This window comes from Trachurus trachurus (genome assembly GCF_905171665.1).
Source record: "Trachurus trachurus genome assembly, chromosome: 24".
In the NCBI taxonomy this organism is placed as follows: domain Eukaryota; kingdom Metazoa; phylum Chordata; class Actinopteri; order Carangiformes; family Carangidae; genus Trachurus; species Trachurus trachurus.
Genome location: NC_139910.1, coordinates 8,902,977 through 8,928,861, shown reverse-complemented (window position 1 = coordinate 8,928,861; position 25,885 = coordinate 8,902,977). Strand labels below are relative to the sequence as shown.

The 25,885-nt window shown below is 43.2% G+C and overlaps 1 protein-coding gene across 8 annotated transcripts in view; it reads right to left on the bottom strand.

The window, feature by feature from the left end:
- The window catches only part of syne2a (spectrin repeat containing, nuclear envelope 2a), a 91,845-nt gene that overhangs the window by 48,079 nt on the left and 17,881 nt on the right, over positions 1-25,885 (bottom strand). For all 8 annotated transcript variants that reach the window (XM_084000557.1, XM_084000561.1, XM_084000559.1 and 5 more), the window contains 27 exons: positions 25,331-25,449; positions 25,032-25,152; positions 24,750-24,916; positions 24,235-24,385; positions 23,270-24,141; positions 22,584-22,724; positions 22,323-22,473; positions 22,043-22,201; positions 21,227-21,394; positions 20,995-21,096; positions 20,612-20,815; positions 19,530-19,735; positions 18,452-18,559; positions 17,227-17,524; positions 16,662-16,840; positions 15,415-15,730; positions 14,272-14,421; positions 13,788-14,126; positions 13,506-13,642; positions 12,981-13,110; positions 11,713-11,883; positions 10,142-11,617; positions 6,276-6,440; positions 5,212-5,367; positions 4,849-5,090; positions 1,949-3,971; positions 963-1,297 (listed from right to left, as the gene is read on the bottom strand). In XM_084000557.1, the coding sequence (XP_083856683.1) occupies positions 963-1,297; positions 1,949-3,971; positions 4,849-5,090; positions 5,212-5,367; positions 6,276-6,440; positions 10,142-11,617; positions 11,713-11,883; positions 12,981-13,110; positions 13,506-13,642; positions 13,788-14,126; positions 14,272-14,421; positions 15,415-15,730; positions 16,662-16,840; positions 17,227-17,524; positions 18,452-18,559; positions 19,530-19,735; positions 20,612-20,815; positions 20,995-21,096; positions 21,227-21,394; positions 22,043-22,201; positions 22,323-22,473; positions 22,584-22,724; positions 23,270-24,141; positions 24,235-24,385; positions 24,750-24,916; positions 25,032-25,152; positions 25,331-25,449 (8,786 nt within the window). The remainder of the gene's footprint in view (positions 1-962; positions 1,298-1,948; positions 3,972-4,848; positions 5,091-5,211; positions 5,368-6,275; positions 6,441-10,141; positions 11,618-11,712; positions 11,884-12,980; positions 13,111-13,505; positions 13,643-13,787; positions 14,127-14,271; positions 14,422-15,414; positions 15,731-16,661; positions 16,841-17,226; positions 17,525-18,451; positions 18,560-19,529; positions 19,736-20,611; positions 20,816-20,994; positions 21,097-21,226; positions 21,395-22,042; positions 22,202-22,322; positions 22,474-22,583; positions 22,725-23,269; positions 24,142-24,234; positions 24,386-24,749; positions 24,917-25,031; positions 25,153-25,330; positions 25,450-25,885) is intronic.

The window sequence follows — 25,885 nt, the reverse complement described above, 5'->3', positions numbered from 1 at the left end:
GATGAAAATACAGAACATATGTGTAGAACTTTGTTTAAGGTGAGACACTACAGGCAAAAACACTGTTTTTTAATGCACTGATCAATTTTGAGATTTTGGGCTATTTCAGAAAAGTGGAAAGAAATGGTAGAAAATCCACATTAAGGTTGTTATTTTACTTCATCTTGTCTCTTTTGTCAGTAGATTTCTCCTAAATTCAACAAAAGTTAACATGCTACTGTGACATACTGTGCTGTGCATGTTGTCTGACCCATGTCATGTCAGGTATCATTGTAAAGCTCTCTCTCTCCTGAACAATTATGTCCAAAAATGTCCATAAATTCCTCCGCTTCCGCAACCAATTGTACAAGTATGATTTACATTAACAATCTATGGAATTTTACAATACTAGTCTTTAAAGGTTGTTTTCTCAAAATGAGTTTTTCCTTATTCTCTGAGGCAGAAATCTCCACTTATACAACATTTTATTCCTAAAAACATGGAGAAATTTGATTTTTTTTTTTTTTTTTTTAGGGCTGGTGACAGTATTTTCTCATTTACAGAGTGATAAAAAGAGATATCCAAAATCCCCTCTGTAAAAACCTCTGACTCTAATATGTCAACAAAATAAAACAAGAATTTTAAAAGGGGCTTTATCCATTGTTCAAGTTTTGGTTCTGGAATTGTATGCAAATTAGCGCATATTTCATTAGATATTGCCTCATTTTACATATTTAAACATATCAGTGCAGTGGCTCAGGTGGTAGAGCTCGTAGAGATCGTTTCCGATGGAAAAGCGCTATATAAAATACAGACCATTTACCATATCATTTGACAAAACTTTTAATACAAAGAATAATTGTCTGAATGTAAGTGATAAACTTGGGAAGTTTCATGGTGATATATGTTAGTTAAAATTTTTACCCTATTCACCTGTAGTGTCTCCCCTTAATGTGTTTTCGTAATAGAGAACCGCCCAGTACCTCTGCAGTGACTCCAGTCTGAGCTGGGCCTGGGCCTCCAGCACAGCTCTGCCCACCAACAACTGGCTGAGTATACCGATGTGGAGCTGCTCGGCCTTCGGGCGGGACAGGCAGGGTTGTTGGGGGACCAGTTCTGCAAGGTGACAGATATGAGCCTGAAATCCTTCTTCTAGATCTTCCAGAGCCTGCTGGGTCTGTCTCTGCTCCTCGGTGCAGTCCAGAAACCCCCCGGGAGCCGACAGAAAGGTGGCTTCAGCGTTATGAAGGAAGGCTATCGCTCCCTGAGCAGCCCACTGGTAATCCTTCAACGATTCACGAGCCTGAGATAAACTCTCCTGATGGACAAAATGCGGGAGAGAGTTTGAAAAACAATGAATAAACATCAATCAATCAATACAACTTAATTAATCCGACCAGGGGCAATTGGTTTGAGCAGCTGAAACATACAATAAAAAGAATTGCATAACAATAAAATAGAATAAAATAGTGTAAAATACCGAGGAGTATAGTGGGATCAAGGGTCTAATAAATATAGTATGACGAAATTTGGTGCACACATCATACCCAGATGCGCAAAAAAAGTCTCTTAACGTCATGGTAAAATCCCAACAGGAAGTCGGCCATTTTGATATTTAATTTTCAATGACAGCGTCGTTTTGGCCATTTCCACACCTTGTATTTGAACGAACTAGTCCTAGGGATTTCACCCAATCGACTCCAGATTTTGTACACATCATCAACACCCCATGCTGATCAAAAGTTATTAAAATAATGTATGTAGGTCAAAGGGCGTGGCTGCTAGGGCTCGACAAACTTTGCCGACTGTTTCGGAGCTCGCCATCTAACTTCGAACGGCTCTCACGCCCACATGCTTGATCCTATCAAGTTCAAACTGATAACAAGGAGAAAATTCATCAGGAATGGTCAGGATACTTGTTGCATATGAGTTGTGAAGTTATAAATATACTAAAAATATTATATCTTACCATTCGTAAATGACATTCTTGCATGGCTGCGTCTCTCAGAGAGTAAAGCTCCTTGTTGTTCTTCAGGTTAACTTTTTTCTTCCGTCCCAGAGCCTCTAACACCCTCATCCCAGACTCCATATTCCTCCAAACCACCCAGCATCTCCGCAGCGCACTGTCAATTGTTTTCTCATCCGGATCGACGGGCTTGGCTCCCTCCAGCTCCGCTCTTGTATTTTGGAAAAGCCGCATTAAGGCGGGAAGCTCGGAGGAAAAGCGCAGACCCAACAGAAGCTGGGTCTCCACGTGTTTGATATCATCGGTGACGGACTGCTCCCAGGAGACCAGAGTTTCCACGGTGAGGTGAATCCTCTGCTTCTCTTGGTCCAGCTCGGACGGGAACATCTCCTGAGCTATGGCCTCCAGTTGGTCTCCTGCCTCTTGACACTGAGTCTTCACCAGAGGAAGCTCGACCAGGAGCGTTTGGCACAGTCTGAACCTCTCACCCAGGCTCAGTGTTTTGTCTTTGACACGCTGGATTTGCTCTCCGGCGATGTCCCTCGACTCCTCCATCTGTCTCTTCAGGTGCAGGTGTTTGTCTTGCTCGAAGGCGTTAAGAGTAAGAGCCTTGCACCTGTCCTGCAGCTCCCCGATGGTGTACAGCAGGGCGCTACGCTTGGCCTCGTGGCAGTGCTGGAGCTCTTGCACTTGACACTGATTCTCCATCAGCATGTGCTTCAAAGTTGCGACCGTCGAAAGGGTTTCCTGCGTTAAGGGGAACTTCTGCCTCTCCAGATCGGAGGAAATCTGGTCCAAGCTCGCCTCGATGGTCGACAGCTCCTCGTCCGAAGACGTTCGCTCTTCAATCAGCTCCTCTAGTTCCCAGCTGGTCGCTCTCTCGTGAGCTAGCAGTCCATCCAGTTCGGTCCAGAGTCCCGACAGCCGGTTGACGAGGTAGCGGCTCTCTCCTGGACTCAGCCCTACCGTCATGTCTTTGCAGCTCTCGGCCATCGCCTCCACCGCATTTAGCTGGCTCTGTATCTCCACGGTGGCGGATTTGTGACCCTCCAGCTTGCTCTCCAGCTCCTGGATGTCAGCGTTGGACATGTTTTCGACATGGGCGCAGGGATCTCTCGTGGCGTGCGTCGCTGCGAGCCAGGCGTCCGTGCTAGCGAGCTGGGATAGCAGTTTCTCGCGCTTGTGCAGTTCTTTCTTCATGGTGTCGAGAACGTGATCCAAACTGTCGACAATGGCTTCATAGAGGTCTTCTAGCGTCTTCAATACTTGGTCGCTTTCCTCCTTTTCCATGTCAAAGGACGCAGCTTTCATTGCTTCGACTTGCGCTGGCATCTTGGCCCGTCGGGACAGAATATCCGTCTGAACTTTCTTCATGTCGACGATCTGAATGCGAGCCTCCTCGGGGAAAAGAGCCAACCTTTTCCCAATGGAGATGTGGTTTTCCGCCTGCTTGGCCCACATGATCAAGTCTTGTAATTGTTTGTTGATCTTAGTGGAGGAAATGCCTCCACAACCGTGCGAGGAAGTGTCGAGTTTTCTCTTGGTGTCATTCAGCAATGACCCCAGTTCCTTCAGATTAGACTGGATCTCGTCCCTCTCCTTCCGACCCAGAGAGAAATGGACGAGGGCGTCCGACTGCGACTGTAAGTGTAGGTAAAGCTGACTGTACAGTTTTAGGTCTGTGGTGAGACAAATAAATTCTAAAGTGCTTTTGCTGTCGTTGCTTTGAAGAGCTTCGATCTTGGCCTTTAGCTGTTCGGCCTCTTTTATAAGAAGAGAGGACTGAGAGGTGGAGTTGGTGGCGTGTCGTAGAGCTCTCTTGACGCTTCCTTCCAAAAGCCTCCACTCCTCCTGGACGTCTCCGAGCTGGGCGAGTAGAGCGCCTGAGCTCTCAGCCTCGCTTAGGTGGACCGATAACTGGCTGCTGAGGTGCAGCAGCTCCTCCATGATGGCTTTCTTCTGCTCCATGGTTTGCAGCAAAGCGTGGAGTTTATCAGCCTGAGCAGCGCTACTTCCCAAAACGTTCCTGATGAAAATGACGCCAGAAGAACTTGAGTATCACACATCAAAGCACACAAAACAAACAATACCAAGTAATAATGTTAAAGGGATACTTCACCCAAAATCGATAATTCACCAATCATCTACTCACTGTCATGCCAAGGAAGGGTTTGGAGAACTTTCGGAGTCATTAAAACGCTTTTGGAGTTCCAGGGGGGGTCCGGCTGGCAACAGGTTTTCATATAATGGCGGCGGATAGAGTTCACTTTTGAATCGTCCAAAACACACACTATGAAACATCCAGATACCTCCATACTGCTCGTCTGTACTGACCCAAGTGTCCTGAAGCCGCCACATGAAAAAGTTGTTGGGAAAAATTAATTTGATCTCTGTTTTTAGCCTTGTTGTGGTAGTAGCTCCTAGTGGCTGCGCGAGATTTGCTGCCAGATGTTCTTCTGGTTTACATCAAACATCCAATGGTTTGCAACGACGAACGAACATCTTGCAGCAAATCTCGCGCATGCGCACAAACATCAACAGAGCCATTGGGAGCTACTGCTACAACAAGGCTAAAAACAGAGATCAAATTATTTTTTTCCAAACAATTTTTTCATGTGGCGGCTTCAGGACACTTGGGTCAGTACAGACGAGCAGTATGGAGGTATCTGGATGTTTCATAGTGTGTGTTTTGGACGATTCAAAAGTGAACTCTATCCACCGCCGTTATATGAAAATCCATTGCCAGCCGGACCCCCCCTGAAACTCCAAAAGCGTTTTGATGACTCAAAAAGTTCTCCAAACCCTTCCTTGGCATGACGGTGAGTAGAAAATTGGTGAATTATTGATTTTGGGTGAAGTATCCCTTTAATTGAAGCACAGATAAGATCAAAAGATTTACTCACAAGCTCATTTTTTCCTTCTCGGTGGCTAAAACCTCCAGAAACACTCTGGTCATCTTCATCTGTTTGTGATACCGTTTGACCTGGTCCAGCTGTGCCGCCTTCACCTGCACCGTGGCGGACGCATCCAGCAGCGCCGCGCTCCACTGCCCTTCAGTTCGTCTCAAGGCATTTGGGTCACAGTCCCTGGCAGCGCTCATACTCTTCATTGTAGATACTTGATCCTCCACATAGCACCTGTAGTCCTGCAGTAACCAGAACTGACTTCAGGGCAGTATCATTTTTTTGGTAACATAAAAAAATTGATTTAATTTTATTTAATACAATTGTCTCTCTTGTGATACAGATGTTGGTTTGCACACATACCTCTGCCTCCTCCAGCTGTTTGGCCATAGCAGCCACATCAAGCTGTGCTGGTTGGTACCGACAGGCCAGAACCTGCTGGACAGTTCGGACCAGTCGGATCTCTGGTTCACCAGGAGAGCATCTCAGATACCAGTTTAAATCGATGTGTGGCGTCCTCTGCAACGAAACAACAACAACAGACAAAACTAAACTGGTAAGAAATCTATACTGAGTGAAAAAAAAACGAGATGCTATCTATCCAGTTGTTGTTTGAGGAAACATCATCATCACATCAAAATATATTTTGGAGGAGATGGTGAATTTCTCTCTTTAAATTTTTTTTTTTTTACAAAAATAAGACTTGGCATCAAAAAGCATTCAAACTATGACAGCATCAGTCACCAGCTCTAAACTGTGAGTAATTACACCCGCTAACGACCCAGCAGGATATCATTGCATCTCTTCCTGTTGACCTTCCTGCCTGTGGCATCATGGGAATACACAAACATTAATCAAAACACTGCTGCTCCTATCTGTTCACTGTTCCATGCATTTATAATTGACTTTGTGCCCTTTTGTGACAAATAGAGCTCAATGTGCTCATACTTTGAATTACGTCACTAAGATGACTTTAGACACAAGTTTCATTTGCGATACAGTATGTAACACAACTACAGATTAGTGCCACAAACGATATGTATGTAAATATACACAGTTTGGGAAATAAGTATTTGATACCCTGCTGATTTATTATGTAAATTAATTTATAACCTTTATATGATGATATTATTTCTGGATTTTGTTGATGTTCTGTCTCCCTCTGTTACAATAAAGTTACCATAAAAACTATAGATAGTCCATTTCTTTGAGGGGGAGCAAGCTTACAAAATCAGCAGAGGATCAAATACGCATTTTTTGCATTGTATACTCTGTTTTTTTCATTTTAATTTCAGTAATCAGGTCAGATTTTAACCTTTAGTTACGCTCAAAGTACAAAAACAGTTCATAAACTAAGAGAAAATACTTTGTAATATAACTTAAATCAGGTTTAACTCTGATACAGGTCAAGAAAAGTTCATACTCACATTTATTATGTTACTTCTCTCCACCAAGCTCTGTATCTCAGATAAAGTATCCTGCATTGTGGACGATCTGTGTTTGCAGGACGCTGCTGATCCACCTGTCGTCTCTCCGACACCTGACAGACCCGGCGCCGTCCTCTCGGGCTCCATGTCTTCTTCCCTCTGAGGCTGAAACACACACACACAGGGGGCAGGGGTGGTGTCACATTTTAGCCTTCTCCTTCCCTGTGTTTGTCCACAGATAATAACACAGCTTCCTGTTCTTTCCCTGCTCTCCGGCGTGGTAAATATGTCCCTGTTGACAGTGGCCCGGCGAGTCAGTACAGTTAACACAAGAATGCGCCTGAGCAGTTTGGGAGCAGTTTGCCCCGAGGGGAAAAGGAGAAGGACTCCTCCATCTATTCATCTCCACAGCGCTGCCTCCCAGTCTTCTTCACAGAAAATAACTCACGTGTTATAACTCGGTTAGACAGGGAAGACACCAAAACATGACATGATCTGTTTGGTTATTAGATTACAGACGGAGGAGCTGCAGTGCAAAAATATGTGGGGCATGACCAGGACGTGTAGGTGGAACAAGAACAGGATTTGAAATCGGACTGACTGTCAGGAAATAAACAAGCCTACAGAAATGACCTTATAAAAGTTTGAATCAGGTTTGACTGGTCGCGTGCAGATATTTAGGTGCAGAGGATCTTTGCTGAAGCTTTAAATGGCAGCTGATAAAAGTCGACACTCATTTCTGTCTGGAAGTTGAGTGTACTTTCATCTGCGGCCTGAAATTATCATTCCTCGCCAGTGTTTTGAAGTAGAAACTTCTCATGTCACGTGCATGTGTGTATACACTTCTCAACAGATTGGACATGATGTGCCCTTCACGTTAAAGGTTTCTGAATATTGTGGGTGTGTGTACTGAAACATGTCAGGTTAAATGTCAAGTACCTGTTTTCATTCATCCTAAGTGGAAAAATTTGAAATAGAAATCAGAATAAATGAACTCAGTTTTTTTAAAGGGATAGTTCAACATTTTGGCAAATTGGCCCATTGCCATAATCCCTATAGTCATAGCAGTAGGTTCGTTACCTTTAATTGTCGGTGCAAGCTGTTTTTAGAACAGCGGAGCAGAGCTGTGAGCTGCTCAGAGCTACGCTACGGAGGCTAATGGGATTTGCTGACAGGAACGTGCATCAGCAGTTTCGCATGAATTTACCTCTAAAACAACTCTGTCTGGTAACGTTCCGTTATTATCTCATAGCGTGGTGAATGTGCAGGTCACAACTTGTCCACCAGAGTGTTTTGGAGTTGTTGGCTTGTGTATTTGATGAGTTTGATGAGGGAAACCAAGAAATCCCATTAGCCTCCGTAGCGTAGCTTTGAGCAGCTCTGCTCCGCCGTTCTAAAAATAGCTTGCACCGACAATCAAAGGTAACGAACCTACTGCTAAAACTATAGGGATTATGGTGATGGGCCAATTTGCCAAAATGTTGAACTATCCCTTTAAGGTTATTACCTACACTGAAGATATTTTGTTTTCACCCTGTTCAGCTGAATCATTTTTTCACAATTCAGTAATAATGAAACAATTTGCACTAAATTTGGAGGGGAAGTGGGATAAGGGAGGAAGAAGCCATTATATTTTTTGGGCAGACCTGGATCATTTACTATGAATTTTAATTTAAATTTTTCCCTCTTCAGGCTGGTGCATGTTGTCTGACATTAGCTTTGAGGCTCTCTGACTGCCCTCCTAGGTTTTTTTTCGGTCTCTTGAATCAAAATCACTCAAACCAAATGGTTTTATCTTCTATAAACACAACCTGCTACCTTCCTCGGGGCGCCGCCTGTTAATAAATTTCCAACTCGCAGGAAAATTTGTGTCAAAAACAAAACAAAACACCAAACTGTTTCTTAAATACAAAATATTCTGGTATTTGGAGGAAGATTTCAGGACAGAAAGAAAGAAAAAGAAGGAACGCTGTTATTACTCAAAATAATGACAGGTCGTCTTAGTTTGAATTCCTCAAAAACCAAAAGCATTTTTGACCAAAGAGCTCTGGAGAAGGACTGGAGTGATGAAAGGGCGCCGCCTTGTCTCTGCAGATATTTCCAGTTGCCATATTTGCAAGAGGCAAAAACGGAGGGTATAGTGATAAAACAGGACTAAGTGTGAGTGGTTTTCTATATTTTTCCGCTGGCAAAGAGCGAGGGTACTTTCTGTCAGCGCTGACTGCTGTGCACCCATATTTTTGCCTCAACATCTTTGTTCTTTGACTTTTTTATCCCCTTCATGCCTGATTTCCAATCTGACAGCGCGCAACAGGTGCCAGGAAAAAGCATAATAAATCTGGTGGAGGGTTCATGTCTGAAGTAACACACCTAAAGCTTTTCCATGTGCTGTGACTTTCTCTTAAAACAAGATTTTTGATAGATTTCTTGTCAGATTTTATTGGAATATGGTCCAGTTTCACACTATTGGTTTTTTATTGTGATACAGATAGTGTTATAGGCCCTTTACAGTCTGTTATATACTGTACAATGTGGATTTCATTCATTTTTCTAAGATAAAATGTAACGATGACCAATTTTTCCCCCCCAAAAAAGAAAAAATATGAAGGCCAACAACCGTATAACTGGACTTTGGTGAATTATGACATTCAAATATAAAACGGAGAGAGCGGTAAATGGATTACAAGCCGGAAAGTTACAGCTAAATTTAGGGTAAAATTTAGAATTAAATTACAGCTGCAAAATGTCAGAAATAAGTAAGTTTCAGTGAACACACAGCCACTCTAACATGAAGGTCAGATGAGGAGAAGGGGAGTGATTTGTAAATGTCGAAAGAAGACCCTGTGAAATTCAGGACAGCTGTGATACTGTGTGGGAACATCTGGGTCTTTTGAATTTTTTCCCCCCACTGTTCAAATTTCTCCAACAAGAAAATACTGCGTTGAATCTGCACAGCATAACTTCTTTGTAACATCATGGTTCTCTAATGATTTTATAAGCTGTAAAAAAGAGCAAATAATTGAAACCTTTTTCTTTTTGAATGAGCCGTCGTTGTGGCCTTGAGAGGTCTAAGATGCTGGTGTATATTGTCTGACTCTGCCTCCCTCTAGTTGTCTATGTTGCTGCATGTGTTATAGAAGCTGAAACACTGAAAAAATATTCAATACACATGGAAATTTATTCCAAATAATCCACAGAGGACTGTAGATTATTTATTACTTTCCTGTCTGACAATATTATTCTTGTTTCAAACGGGGAAAGGGGAACTATGCAAGTCCAGTTGCTTTTTCGCTGTTTTACTAACCCTCCTCCTGGCCATGTGCATTTGTTTTTAACAAAGCTGGCGAGAAAGCAATGTATGGAGCGGTAGATACCGTTATTTATCATATACAATGTTACGATGTGTATATTTGTGTAGTCTTATCCATCATAAACAAGAGATAACGGGTTACAGGGCACGTTTGTGTTACAGTGCCGCCGAAATGAGAGCTGGGACACCGGGTCGGAGGCTCTGATCTTACAGTACAAGGTTGGTTTTCGGCTGAGAGACGCTACGAGGAAGGCAGAGAGCCTTCATTCTTCCTGTAACAAGTCATTTAACCATCACAATTACTCCATAGCTGTTTAATTAAAAAAAAAGAGTAGCATAGTTAAGTTAAGTTCTGCATAGCTCCTCTTTAATTTCTGCATTATGTGTGGAAACTTCAACATGCTATAGCTGGTTCGAGCCATGATGATGGTGATTTTAATCACTGCTTCCAGTCTCCCAGCCACTGCGTCACAGTAAACTTAACTTAAAGAGGCAAAATGCAGAGAAACAGAAGAGTAGAAAAAGCACAGGAAAATAAATAAAAAGTGAGACCCACCTGTTCCTGTGTCTCCTCTGTGTCCTCAGGTGCTGCAGGTGTCTTTGATTCACTTTCCTCCTCCTGCAGAGAAGTGTTTTCTCGTCTTTCTGGCACGTCTGAACATTTGTTCTCGGGGTCTTCTCCTCCTTCTGTCGTCTCTGCGCGTCCCGTACCCGTGCTCTGTGCAGCGTCAGCACCCGACGACACCTGTTTATTGTTGTCACCGGCAGGTATGTGAGTCGTAGTTAGGGCACCTCCAGCTTGTGTTGAACTTTCCACAGGGCACAAGACTGAGCTCGTTGTTGTTTGCTGCTCGGTGTGACAGGAACCTGTCGTCCCCTCTTGTTTGGCATCGGGAAATGTTGTTGCTGCTGCTGCTGCCTGACGTTCAGCAGCAGAGCCACATGATGGAGAGGAATTTATTAATCCATGGGTTTCCTCCTTGTCTCTGCTTGATAATTTGGCACCTGTAGACTGCACTGTCTTTGACACTAAGGACTTTTGTGACTGTGAAGTTTCCACTTGAGACGCATTTGATTTAAAACTATTCTCTAAGTCGATGTCCTCAGCTTTAGGACGGATGGATGCTCCAACGTTTCCTCTCTGCTGCACGTCTTGTGAATGGGACAAAGGCAACTCTGTGTCCAACACTATTGTAAACACTTTCTTTGGGCTCACATTGACGCCCTCGCAGGGTTTCTCTGCATCTTCAGCACCAGAAAGTGGTTTTAATGTCTCAGGCTGCGATGCTGAATTAAGGCTTTTTATGTCTGTTTTGTATGATTCTGGATTCGTTGATGTTGATTTCTTCTCGGTGAATGTCTTTTGTCGTCCAGATTTCTTCTTGGTCACTCCTCTGCTTGAAGCCAACGCTTCTTCCTCTGAACATGTGGGCACATCTGCACCGGTGGCTGCAGTGTTTTGATTTTCCTGCATCTCCGACACAACTGTTACAGCTTCCTCTGAGGTCACACTGATGTCCTCACCGGGTTTCTCCTGTCCCTCAGCATCAGTGATGGTCTGTGACACATTGTCAGTGTTAGAAAGTGGGAGATCCTGAGGCTTTGTTGTCTGGGATGTGACAAACTGTTGTGAACTAATGTTTTTTGTACTGTCCAGGACTGAGGCAGTTTCTTCTTGCAGTAGTTTAGGGGTCTCTTCTTTGTTTGGATCATGAGGCGAATCTGATATTAACGTATCTGTCTTATTGCTTTGAGGGCTGCTCTCTGTGTTTATGTTGCTAATATCGATGTTTTTTGGTGGAGAAGATGTGAGCTGTTGTGATTCCTGTTTGGTTTTTGATTGGACAACATCAGGGATTTTTGCGCTTGGTGCTTGATTTGATACTAAGGCATCTTTTGAGGCTGTTTGCATAAGGCTCTTTGTCTCATCAGGTGAAGCTGAGTGAGGTGCGTCACTCCTGAATGTTTCTCCAACAGGTTCACACGTCAACTCTTTGCCTTTCACGTCCGCTTCTCCGCCATCTCGGCTCACCTATGGAAACAAATAAAATTGGACAATAGCAAATAATATTCTCATCATCGTTTTGTGCTGCAAGATGATTTAAAGTGACTGAAAAAGAAACTCACCGGGTGTTTAGAGAGGCTTTCAAGTGCAGATGTGCTTTGATTCAGCGCATCAGACGCTTTTCTCCTCAGTTTCTTTAAGACTTTTGTTCCCAGACAATTAAGAAGAAAATCTCTTTCTGACAGCACTTCACGGAGAGATTGTTGGAGCTGCAAACCTTCATCCAGAGCTGCCTGCAGAGCACAGACACAGGTACAAACTCAAATAACAGACCCGAGCTAAAGCATATTTGACGTCACTGACCTAAGTGTGAATAAGACAAAAGGGCCCTGTCACTTCGGTTTTGTTCCTGATTCTGTGAAATTCACTTTGTCTGTGTGTGTGTGTGAGTTGTACAACTAACCCTAACCCTAACCCTAACCCAGCTCCTTAGCTCAGTGAGTATGCATGTTAACATTTGCTAACAATTAGCACTAAACACAAAGCATTGCTTCAGGTGATAAGAAAACATGAAAGATTTATGGATTACAAGAGTTATTACATCCTGTGGGAAACATAAATGTGTGTGTATCAGATTTAACCGCAGTACATCTCATACATGTTGGGACATATCACCACAAAACCACAATTATTAACATCATGGTGGATCTCCAGAGTCAGACAGATTCATCTTTTAGATGACGTAGAAAACAAAAATGACGCAAATCCATCCGAATGTTAAAAAAGAGCTAAAAAGAGCCAGGCTGTCTGTTGGCAATGAACTCCAAATCTTTTTCAATTTAATTAAATACTTTTATAAGATGTAACTGTGGATTATTTAATAGTAAATTATGTTAAATCATAGACATCAGTTTATTTACTGTATGATAATCATTTTAAGGACTAACAAACAGTTGGATTCAAGCTAAAAGCACGGAGCAGATAGTGAGGCTGGTGGAAAAACATGAGTCACAACATGTTTATGATTTCTGGTAATACCAAGAACCACATGTTCCCAGTGAGGACTACCGGTATCTATTATGTTCATCATGTACAACACAGATGAGAGAGTTCTCCTCATTCTAGTTGTTTTGCAGAATAAAATAATGAACTTTGGCATTTAAAAAAAAGCTATATATAAAATAATCATGTGTTTTAGTCCAAAGCCAGATCCTGCGAAATGTTATGGTCTTCACACTTGTACAAGATGTGGCTGAAAATGAGGTACTTATACTGTACTATGCAAATTCAAATGCCAGTTTTAAATTTTAGGTTCATTTGTGATTATTGAGAATAATTTTCAATTGTTTTATTTGACCAAGGCAAAAGAGACTCTGGAAATGTGTGTTACCTGGTTGGGTGATGGTCGTTCAGCTCTCACCGCCTGGCTCCACTCCTGCAGCTGCCTGATGACCTGTCTCACCCTGTTAGCAATGATTTCTGCACACTGCTGCTTCCTCTGTAGAAAAGTGGACCTGAGGCTATAGTTAGAGAGCAAGAGAGAGAACAAACAGAGAGGTAATGAGTTCTTACTGGGGGAAAAGGTGTATGCAGCAAGAGCAGCATCGACAAATAAACACGATTCTTTGCTGTAAAAGCTCAAGCAGACTGTTGTAAAGGCAGTAGTGCTACCGTGCCAGCTTCTTTTTCTGGCATGTCCTTGAACAGATATTAACATTTAACTTGGAAATAGCTTTTATATCAGCCTCTTACTCCTTCAAAAAAAATCTCCATTTACTTTCATTTGGATTAATAAATAAAGCTGAATAACAAGAGAGGTATTTGTGAAAAAAATCTGTGGAGAACTGTGAGTTAGCGACTATGACATTGTGAATTTCTGTTGTTTTTTTTTTTAACCAGGACTGAGGTGAAGCACCTGTCGACATCTTTAGCCAGTCCATCAACAGTCAGAATGACATCTGCAGGAAGCATTTCTTCTGCGATGCCGGACTCTCCAGTTTTCTGCAGGCTGTGAACCCTTGCAGCCAACTCTGTCAGTCTGGTATCAAAGTCCTGGGAGGAAAACAAACGCCTCTGTGATTTGAAAATACTGCCAAATGTCTAGGATTTCATTCTGGACAGGGAGGACAGACATGGCATTTTCATTCAGCATGTATTCCTTCACGAACCTAACCCATCTGGGATGTTTGAATGTTACCTGTATGGCAGACCACTGTGTTTTCAGTTGGCTGATATCTGCTAACGCTTCTAGGTTCTCACAAAGATCGCCAATATTTGCAGCCAGGTCTTTCACAGCTGTCTGCACACCGGAGACCTCTTCCTTCATTTGCTGAACTCTCTGATTGTTGTTTTCTGTGAGCGCGGCCAGGTTTTCTCTGATGCTGCTGTCTAGTGCCCTCTTGTGGCTCTGGAGGATGCTGACTTGCTGCGAGACACCGGCTTGGGCCTCGACGGTGGAGCTCTTTGAGAGCGAGTCCTTCAGTGTTTCAAGTTTCAAAATGTCCTTTTCCATGTCTGTTACTTCTTGTAGCAAAGCCTGAAAAGTGGAGAGAGTGGTACATGGACAGAAATATAATACAGGCGGCTAAATATTAAGAAATCCTCCATTCCCTCTATATAAATGTCTCTTTCGTGCCAGTGTGTACGTGATTCATCAGGTCAGTTTGCTTAATGAACTTCACCTCCAGAGCTGGTGCATCAGGGTTTTCTGTCTGGGCTTGACAAGCTGACATCCTCTCCTGCAGGGATGTCAATTTGTGGTGGCAGTCCTGCAGCAAGCGGCCAAAATGTTCCTCATTACTCGCACCTTCCTCGAGGCGGGAACACAAATCCTGTAGACGTTTGAGCAATACCAAGCAGACAGTCAGAGGGTTTATATCTGCAGCACTGTGATTATGATAAGTGCATCTGCAGCATCAGAGGAGCTCAGGTATCTCTTCACCAACCGACCTGTAAGGCCTCATATGTGGATGTTTACACTAATCAAATGGAAATTTTTAGATGAATTGTAAGTTTTTAGTTTGGTTTAGTCAAGATTGCATTACTACTTTACCCGCTTTGAGTATCAGAGGTTGGATCTCACCTATTACACGATTAGTGTTAGTTATAGTGGACACATTTCCATTTACCAGCTCAATAAAAATTATAAATTACTTTTTAAATCCCTGACAATTATTTTTCCTTTTACTGTCCATTACTGTTATCTAAATTTTAGCTACCGTACTGGTGATTTAAACCGTTAATTGAAGGGATAGTTCAACATTTTGGCAAATTGGCCCATTGCCATAATCCCTATAGTTTTAGCAGTAGGTTCGTTACCTTTAATTGTCGGTGCAAGCTGTTTTTAGAACAGCGGAGCAGAGCCGCGAGCTGCTCGGAGCTACGCTACGGAGGCTCATGGGATTTCTTGGTTTCCCTCATCAAACTCATCAAATACACAATCCAACAACTCCAAAACGCTCTGGTGGACAAGTTGTGACCTGCACATTCACCACGCTATGAGATAATAACAGAACGTTACGAGACAGAGTTGTTTTCGAGGCAAATGCAGAGACTGCTTGCTGAAAAAACTGCCGCTGACGGGAACGTGCATCAGCGGGTTTGCATTCATTTACCTCGAAAACAACTCTGCTCGGCTCTGCTCCGCCGTTCTAAAAATAGCTTGCACCGACAATTAAAGATAACGAACCTACTGCTATGACTATAGGGATTATGGCAATGGGCCAATTTGCCAAAATGTTGAACTATCCCTTTAAGTTAATCCTGGTTGGATATCACCGTAATAAACTTTATTCATCCCTTTAACATGAAGAGTAGAGTTTTACCCTCAGCTCTGCCATCAGTGATGAGCAGTCGGTGTCCAGCTCGGTCCAGGAGGAGTCGTTCCAGATGTTGTCTCTGCTTCTCTCGGCCAGATCCCTCCTCTGCTCATCCAGGCTGCTAACAGTCAGTTGCAGGGATTTAGACTCATCCCACAGTTGACGGGCTCGACGGCAGGCCTGTCTACGTTCAGCTGTGCCCGGCCAGGTGAATGAGGCGGGGAGCTGAGCGGTTTGGCGGCGCAGCTCCTCCAACCTGCAGCAGACCTCCTGTCTTCTGGACAGGTAGGAGGAGGAAACCTCTGGATCCGTCTGCAGAGCTCTGAAGCACCGGGAGACACAAATGACAAAATAATGAAGTTCAACTTAAAGCAGAAGTAAGTAGAATTTTTGTGTTAATATAAGTCTTAAAGCAGAAGTGAGTGATCCGGTCGTTTTCGCTAATGCTGCGTTCCAGGCAGGCTTTTGAAATCATAAATTACAGCTTCAAGTCACAACTTACGACTTTGTAGCGTTTCAGGCAACCCACTCGTGTTTTTCCGACCTGTTTTACCGGTGAAAGTCACTATAACGGCCACTCGTAACTTCCGACCGGTGAACTCGTACCAGATCGAACTGGTACCACTTCACAGGTCGGAAAAGAAACGAGTTTCCTTGAACGCACCATAACAGTCCTCGTCCCTACGTCGCCACATTCACGGCGTCCCTTGGCTGCACACACAGCCCTGCATGCCGTTCTCTCTCCTCATTGGATAAAAACTGTAGGATACGATAAATGTTTTCTCCTCGACTCAGAGCAGAGCAGAGTGACTGACAGACCCGTGTTTCAGTCCAAACACTCTATGTAAGTGATTGCTGTCGGAAGATATAACTATTTAAGACTTATATTAACACAAATATATCACTTACTTCTGCTTTAAATAGTTATATCTTCCGACAGCAATCACTTGTATAGAGTGTTTGGTCTGAAACACGGGTCTGTCAGTCACTCTGCTCTGCTCTGAGCCGAGGAGAAAACGTTCCTTGTATCCTACAACCTTTATCCAATGAGGAGAGAGAACGGCATAAAGGGGCGGTCCTCGCTGTGTGTGCAGCCAAGGGATGCGCGTGAATGTGGTGACGTAGGGACGAGGGCGGGGACTGCCAACTCCATCGGCTGACAGGAAGTTAGCCAAAACGACCGGATCGCTTACTTCTGCTTTAACATTTTAACTTTATATTATAGATAAAAGTCGTTCACTTGTTCCACTCACCTGCGATAGGGCTCGGCTGATTGGACGAGGTCCCTCCACGGCTCCTCGGTTTTCTGAACCGCTTCCTCAATTTCCTGTTTCAGCTCATCTCCATCACACAGTCTGCGGCTCAGGCTATTTCCAGTGACTCTGAGCTCTTCAAGCCGAGCTTCTCCATCCGCGGCGACGCTTACCACAGCCTGAAATACATTTTCACAGATCTGAGTAAAACCTATTTAGACTTCCTGCAGCAGCAGCAGCAGCAGCAGCAGCAGAAAGAAAAAGTGCCAGAACATCTCATTGATTCTTTTCACACAACAGAAGGAACAAATGCAGATAAACATATTAGTGACCGCACCCTGATTTGGCACACAACTGTAAACGCTCCCTTTTGTAACTCTATGAAATGCTCTAATACTAAACTCATGTTGGCCTGAGACTGAGGTGGTTCAGTATTTGCTCTTAGAAAACACTTTTGTCGTGCCTCAAGTCAAATGAATGATAATCAGATTCGTTGCAGGATATGACTTGTCGAGTATGTAAACACACTGAGCAGCTCAGTCAGAGGGAGGGAAGTTTTTCTTACTTGAGCACGGTGAAGTCTCAGCTCTACAGGACTGTGGACACCGGCGCCCTCGCCCCGTGGAGAGTCAACAATCAGTCTCAGATCTGCCACCCAGGATTGTGTGGACTTCAACAAAACCTGAAACAGCTCCACTTCCTCTCTCAGAGAGCGCTCTGTCTCTTTGGCACCATGAAGTATGGTGGTGAGGAGGTTGTTGGCCCGCTGCAGCAGTTTGCTACTCTCTTCCACCGGCGCACACTGCTGAAGGCTGCTGCTTTGTAAGGATGACACGAGCCGACTGAGGAGCTCTGTCCTCACCCTGCAGAGAGAGAGACAGAAAGACAAATGAAAAGGGAGTCGGTGTCCGGCTACAGTTTATTCACACTTTCAAATGTTAATAAGGGGACACAAATGAAGCTTTTGTCTTTTTAAGGCCGGGGTTACCGAGGACGCACTGAGGTGAGAGATAAAAAGAACGGAGGAATCTGTAACAACCGTGCAGCTGCTTCAACGTGAAGGAATAAAAACAAAGTCTCAAACTGAAACTACCGGTACATACTTGAGGATGAAGGAAGTGTCTGTATCAGCAAACCTGTAGTGCATGCTTGTACCTGTACTGCCATGAGCACCTTATTAAAGGATTTACATACTTACTACGAGTGTGTGCTGCAGACATTATCCCTCGAAACAGTGTGTGTCTTTGTGTGTGTGTCTGTGTAACATGTAACGATCATGTCAATCAGTCACCTCTGGAGAATAACAGGCTCTACAACCTCCACCATTCCTTTCTCCAGGCAGCATCAGTCAACTTTACAACACCGATCGACTGCACCTGCGTTTGATTCAATCATCCATCGGCTGTTCATGTCTTCACCACATTCCTGACTCAAGTGCAAAGATCCGGTTAGATTTAGCACCAACTTTACCGCCTCTTCAGAGCTTTGTGAGTCCAACTGAGCACATCTGCATCTGGATTGTTAATGATGCAATCAGGAATAATAATAATACTTTTATAACCCTTAGTTATTTTGGTTATAGATGTGTTTTTGGGGCATTTTATAACCACTTGACCCCCTTTTACAATACTAATACAGACAACATTTGCATTCATGTGCATACGGGCTTGTATGAATGAGAATGAGAATGTTTGGTCACTTTAAACTATGTATATTTTTGTGTTGTTGTGTGATTAATTAATGAAGTCATAACTTTAACACATACAGTATACGGTATACTGGAGTTTTACCTTTGTTTCAGTGCTTCCTCTTGCAGGCGACAAGGATCCTGCTCCTTCCCGGCCTTTTCCTCAGCGGTCTGCAGCCATCGATCCAAATCCTCGCTCTCCTGTTGCAGCCTACAACACACACACATCAAACATGAATGCAGGCATGCAGATCATCGCATTGTCACGCCTGTGTGCAGAGTGAACAAAACACTGCAGATGAAAGTGACATCAAGGTGAGAAAACGATTATCCGACAGAACACAATGTGCACTAATGAAAACAAGTTGAACTTGTCCCGGTTTCTTTTGAATTGTATCTCTAAGACTGTTTATACTTAGTGTGTGTTATATTTCAATGAAAACACCACTGGTGAATTGACCCAGTATTGACTATAACCAAAATTTGCATTTACCTTGTTCCTACCTGCTATTTTACACATGACAGATACACTAAAAGCTTTAGTGCTCATCTGTTTCAGGAAATTATATAACATTTGAAAAATGCATCTTTATATTGTGACATTCAGTTAGTGCAGAAAAGATCATTAGGTCTGAGTGCAGCTAACATGTAAATAATTCATCCTTTCGTTTGGTCTTTTCATTGGATTTGTTAATACTAACAAAAAATACAATAGAGATGACTTTATCTTGTAATCCAAGTTGAGAAAGAGATAAGAAAAATGAACGAAACGGTACTTAAAAAAGTTTAAATGTAAGTCAGGTTAAACACAAAAAATCATAGACATTAAAAATCATTTTGTGATTTTGTGAACACTCATTAGCTGCAGTGTGTTCAGTTCAGGTTTGGCCTGTTTGTTTGTTGCTTTGTGAAAATTATCCTTTGCAATAACTGGAACAGAGTCAAGTGATAAAGCAGCATCTCAACTCAGAAGCCCAAACACTCTGGAAAAACCTGCTGAGCAGCTTGAGCCTCTATTGTTCTGTAGAAGTGTTGTGTTGAATGATGCTTGTACTCACGCCAAATAAAACAAAAAATCAACGTTTGGCTTGTTTCAGATGTGTAAGCATGTACAAATTGCATGAGCAGCTGAGTTAAAAACAAAAAACAAACATTAAACTTGTGTGCGTGTCTTCAGTTACCTGTCGAGGTCCTGGATACTCCTCTGGGTCTGCTCCTCCACCTCAGAGAAGAGCTGATGGGCCGTTCTGACCTTCTCCTGCAGCTGCATCCCGTCCTCACACAGACTCTGCAGACTCTCTGGACTGGCTATGGAGGTCAGGACACGCAGATCCTCCAGCGAACTCTCCGCCTGTTCGTCCTGGGTCTGGAGCTGCCGACATAGACCCTGTAGAGGAGGAGAAGTTACTACATTTAAATCCTCAGCTATCAGTATATAGACTTTAAAGCCACAGCAGGTTCATTTTACTGCCCCAATTTAAGTTGATTAATAGTTGTTATTAGTTTAGATAGTCTGGTTCTTAAACCAAGCATTTGTTTGTATTGGTTCAGTCATTTATCTCTGCTGTTGTCTCCAAACTCTCCACTCCAGGGTGTTCGGGCAAAAAGAGTCCCCTGGTGTCCAAACACCTGCTTAAAGGTTCCAGGAGGAACCAAGTGACAAGATGGTGAAGGTGGCCAGTTATTTATCATTTTAATGTACAAGTATATGTTGTCTTATTATAAGAGGGTTGATTCAAAAGTGTTAGTTGAAAGTTTAAATTACCGGTAGATCAGATTAGATTAGATTATACTTTATTTACTGTATCCACAAGGGGAAATTAGTTTGTGACGGCAGCCTTAAAAGAAGAAAAAGCAGGACATTGAATACTAAATAAATATATACATAGCTATGCAAGAAATTATACAAAGAATAAAATACACAATTCATAAAAAATACTTTAAAAGAAGCTACTGTGCTCTCTGATACTTACTGATAATGTTATAAATATTTTTGTCATCCTTTAAGCTGGTGAAACTCTGGTTGGTTTGCACCACATCACTTTAACCTTTAAATTTGTATTTGCAGCCACTTGGTGCTAAGAAGGAAAAAAGTTAAATGCTGTTTCGAAACAACTCTGTAGTTTTCATTTGCTTCCAACAATCATATTTAGATGGAACATCTTAGATATGAATATAGCACAAGCTCCAGTAGTATAATATGGTATAATTTTAGTATAATAAATACAAATATTCTTAAATACATGAAGATTTTAAAGCTTACTTTGAGTTTTGCAAGGACTGCTGCAACATCTGAACCACCGAGAGTGAGGAGGGAGTCTTGGATCTTCTGGAGGGAGTTGGAGCACTCAGTCATCCTGGCAGTAATTTGTCCCTTAGCAGCCACCATCTGCCTGTAAACATCCTCCGCTTCAGATCCAAGCTCCTTCAGCTGCTCTATCTTCTTCCTCATCTGGGTCTCCGCCACCTAGACCAAACAAAATTAACCAAAATTTAATTTAATTTAATCGCAAATAGCAGCATGAGGTGTGTGATAGCGGCATCACATCAGTTGAAATTATCAGTTCAGTCATTATCTGCTGCGTCCTGGAAGCTTTATTTCCGCCTGAAACACCCATGCCCTGACTCAGCGGCTGTGTGCTGTACCTGCAGCTCCAGTGGGGGCTCTGTGCTTTGAAGCAGTGACTGAATCTCAGTGGCTCTGTGGTGGAAACGCTCCACACTCTTCTCTTGGGCCACGATCTCGTTCTGCAGACAGACAGGAGGAATAAGTTATCATTATTCAAAGCAGCTGGAGAAACCTGGAGATCATTTAACTTCCCATAGGAGAAGTCTGAAACTATATGTTACAGAGCGATAAAAGGGATCAGAATCTCACCTGCAGTGTCTTGATGTCCTCCTCCGACTGAAAGGATGAAGTCTGAGCAAACACTGCGAGTTTCTTCTCGGTCCAGCTCTCCACCTCCGCTCCCAGCTGGAGGACTCCATCCCACAGAGTCAGACCGAGGTGCAAGTTTTCAAGGTGGGAATCTGTCCGTTCTGATATCTGTAAGGGTGAAAGTTCACTTTATCATTCACACACATTAACATTCACACATAAAACAAAGGTATAGTAAATTCCTCCGTAAAACAGAGGGTTTGATCTGCAGGAAATCTGCAGGAAATCATTCTGTATTGTTGTTTTAAGTCTAAACTGTGTTTTTAACTTGTGTTTTTTTATTCTATGCACATCAGTGAGCATGTCAAAGACGAATTTCTTTAGAAATAAAGTGTGACGCCAATTTCTTTTGGAAAAAATTATTGCAACAAATCAAGATAAGGTAGAAATGCATAACAAAAAATGGGAAAAACGTACGTTTTAGTAAATGTATATTAAATAGTTACTGTTAATTTAATTTTAGCGGTTTCACATCCCTTTTTTGTCTTTCTTTTTTACATTTCTGTCCTGTTTTGGTCCTGTTTTAGTATGTCGTCAGGTCTGCTCTGTCCTTTGTTTTCTGTTTGTCTGTTTTTGGTCAGTGTATTGTCAGTTTATAAACTGTGTATGTTATTGCCTGTTTCCATTTAATAAATGATTATAAAAAAAGAAGGAAAAAAAGACGAATTTCCACTGCTTTTTGCAAGGGACAATAAAGTTTTTTTCTGATTCTGATTCTTATATTTCTTCCATCATGTATAAAGCCACTAAACTCACATCCAGCCAGCTGTCCATCAGAGAATCAGCTTCACTCTCAAACGGGACGACGGTGCATCCTGGGATCTGACGCAGGTGAGAGTGAAGCTGCCTGCAGACGCTGCGAAGCTCCTCGATGCCGTCGCCGAGGCTGTTCAGCTCTGCTTTTCTCTGCTGAACCTGAGAAGACATACACACACAGATCATCTATATATGAGTGTCAGCACAAAAGGATCCAACACTTACACAGAGGAAAAAAAGGATGATTTCATGTCTGCTGCATGTTTCCTTCATGTTGTACCTTAGTGTGGAATCTCTGCAGGTTGTCTTTGCCCATGTAGGAGGCTTGTTCACTGATGGTGCTTTCTGCTCTCTGCAGAGTCCCAGTCAGTTCACCACGAACAGACTGAAACCTCTTCAGCAGCTCAGTCAGGACACAGCACTGCTCCAGCCTGTACGGGATCAATAACACAACATGTACACAAAACAAATGCAGCAACTTAGCACAACTTGCACAAGAGACAGAGGCTTGTTGATAATTAAACATTGTTCTTGTCTTTACCGTTCAGTCACAGCTTTAGTCGTCTCCTCCCAGACATCCTGCACCTCGTCACAGGATCCTGAAGAGGAGCCGTCTTGTTTGTGCTGAAACTCAGAGAGGAGGCCGGCAAGACGACTCTCCAGCTCTGTCAAAGCTCGGCTCCTGAGGAGGGAGAAATTATCATTAGTGCGCCAGATCATCAGAGTGCAGACTCGAGTCAGTATCCCAAATAATCTAAAATAGGTCTGAAGCAAAATCTTTGGTGAAAATAAAAATAGAAAAGACAACTTGGTGCCTTGGATTTTGTTATGTTATGTTTTGTTACACCATCACTGGGAGGCGGGATGAGACAAGTGACGTGGTGATTTATGATTGGTTTGGATCTATTGCGTAATAAATCCCAGAGATAACCCTGCCCAGTTCAACCCCAATTTAAAAAATGTACAAAAACTTAAAAGACAAATATTTTGAATATTTTTTGGATGGAAACTGATTTCTAATAATTTTACATTTTTAATATTATACACATTTTTTGACCCTAAATTACATAGTTAGAAGGCTTTTGTGGATTTGGGTTTCCAGGGGCTTTAAGAGTAGTTGCCATTTAAGATGTTTATTCATCAAACAAACAATCATAGAAAATGATCTTAAAGTTTATTTAGTTGCTTAACACAGTTAAACTCAACATTAATCTGATATCGCTGTACCTCTTCTGCAGAGCTGGCAGGGTGAGCTCGTGCAGCCCCAGGCGCTCCGCTGCTCCTCTGATCTCCCTCAGTGCCACTAGCAGGGCAGCTCTCCTCTGGACCGAGCTCTCCTTCCCCTCTCCCTCTTTCTTCTGGCCGCTTCTTCTTCTCTGGACTTTGCCTTCTCCTTCAGACTTCCACGTTTGAGCCTTGTGCTCTTCTTCCTCCCTTCGGCTCTTTGTGTCATTCTCTCCATCCAGCCTCCTCCTTTTGGCCTCCTCTTCCGCCGCACGTGAAGGAGGAGGAGGATGCTGCTGCTGCTCCTGTGCTCCTCCCTGCCGTAGCAAATCATCCCCGGTGTTTGTCTGACGTATCTCCACGGGATTCAACTCTTCATTTCTCTGCATTTGCTCCGTTCCCGTTAGATTTATCTCATCTTTTCTCTCCCTTTGCTTCAGCTTTTCCTCCACGTCCACAGTGTGTTTGGACAACGATGTCACCACATCCCGGCACGTCACAGCTGCACCGTCCATGCTCAGAGACATCCCTGCTGTCTTTAAATCGCTGTCACATCGGTCTGCAGCCGCCTGCAACCTCTCCTGGATCGCTGCCTGAGAGGAACGCCTCTCCTGCTCCTGCTCCCACTCCGCCTCATTCTGCTGCCCGCTTTCCTCCTGGATCTGGGCCTTGACTTCCCTCGCTGTGGCCAGGAAGCGATCCACAGCCTGGGCAGCGAACTGAACCTTCTCCAGCTGCTGCCTCAGCTGCTTGAGGTGACTGACACTGGTGTGGAGAGCTCGGTGGAGGGATGTGGCTTCTGGGTGTTGCTTTTCCTCCTCGCTGGTGTGTTTTGTTATTTTCCTCATTCCAGATTGCAGCCTGTCGTCCATCTCCTGAGTGACACATGAGGGATTAATAAAACCAACATTTGCACAGTTCACTCTCATAACTCGAGTGCTGATTGTTTGAACAAAGCAAAGATTTACCTTTAAGCCAGGAAGCAGACTAGGATCAGCCAAGGTGAAGGAGGAGATGTCCACAGACTGTCCGATGATGCCGTTCAGTTTCTGTGAGATCAGTGTGATCGTATCGTCTGCAGACTCCATCAGGTCGGCAGATTTCTCAAGAGACGTCATCCTGACAGAAACCACAGTAAAATCAACTTTTTAATTTTTATTTCAATATTAACAATACATTGCAAGACAATCATCTCTGGATTACTGACTGGATATGAAAGATGAAGCAAACAAAAACAATCATCAAGAGCAGAGTCTGTATACAATTATATAATATCAAGTCTCTCCTTATATGACAACCATTTTCCCCATCTTTTCACAAATAGGTCGTCTTTCACTTTCAACTTGTATGTAAGATGTTCCATCGCCAGTGTATCGTCCATCCATAGTTTGAGTAAAATCAACTTTACTTTGAAAGATCAACATCTTTGTCTCCAGAGATTATTATTAGTCTCTGCTTTTATTTCATCTTCTTTCAGCTGTACCTGTTCTGTAGACACATCTGCTGGCCTCTGCACCACCGGCTCAGCTGCTCCCAGTCTCTCTCCGCTCCGCTCAGGTCGTCCCTGGTCATCAGGTGGGCGGACTGGGACAGCTGGACGTACCGGGGCTCTACCTCAAGCCATAGTGCATCTGTCTCCTGCTTTACAGCCTGCAGGGGGAAGAAGACACATGTTTACAAGGACAAACTAGAGTATTATTTACTGTCTGAACTGTTGATGCACCACAAAGGAGGGTGAAGTAACATGAGTGATGCTTGCACTCGCCTGCAGTCGCTCCTTCTGGTTCTGCAGGGCAACGATGGTGACTGGCTCCGGGTTAAACTCCTGCAAATGTTGCTCATTCTTCTGGAGCTGAGACTTAAACACCAGGCAGGACTTCCTGTACCTGCAGTGAAAGATTTACACTTTGCTTTAGGAAAACATTTTCTGAGGCTGAAAGGCTGCGTGGGAACAGATCCTGCTGATAAAACTGTGACATGAAGAAACAACAGATTTAAATTTCAGATTATGTTTCTTTGCGACTTTAAACCAATGATGTCAGCTCCAAAGACACAAGCCCATACCTTTCCAGTGCTTCCTGTCCAGAGAAGCAAAGATCCCCCTGAGGTTGGGCCACTGCCTCTGGGATGACGGTCCACTCTGCCTCCTGCTTGGTCTCCACGGTGTCGCCCCTGACAACCGCCTGAGAGATGGGAGAGAGCAACACAGTGACAGAAGAGCAGGGTAAAAAGATGGAGCGACAGGTTGATCCCATTACTGAGGATTAGTGTCCAACACCTGGTTCTGTGGCGTCCAAGTGTCAGTCGCAGCCAATGAGACGGCTGAACAGGAAAGAACGCTTTAAACTGAATGTATAAGGTAAATAGGATTTGTTTAAGGCTGATTAACGTGCAACATAAACATGCTGATATACTTGTGTTTTTCACCTTGTGTAATTGTATTGAAGATCATTGGTTTGCTGGTATGGTAACCCCTCTGAGAGAAATTGAGCTTTAAAAACCGGTCTCATATTAAATTCAAAGCTGCAGATGCACAATGTTTAAGGTAAAGAAAATATGAAAAAGTGACAGAAAAGTGTATTTATTCTTGTGCAGTTTTGGATTTTAGGTAGACGTCCA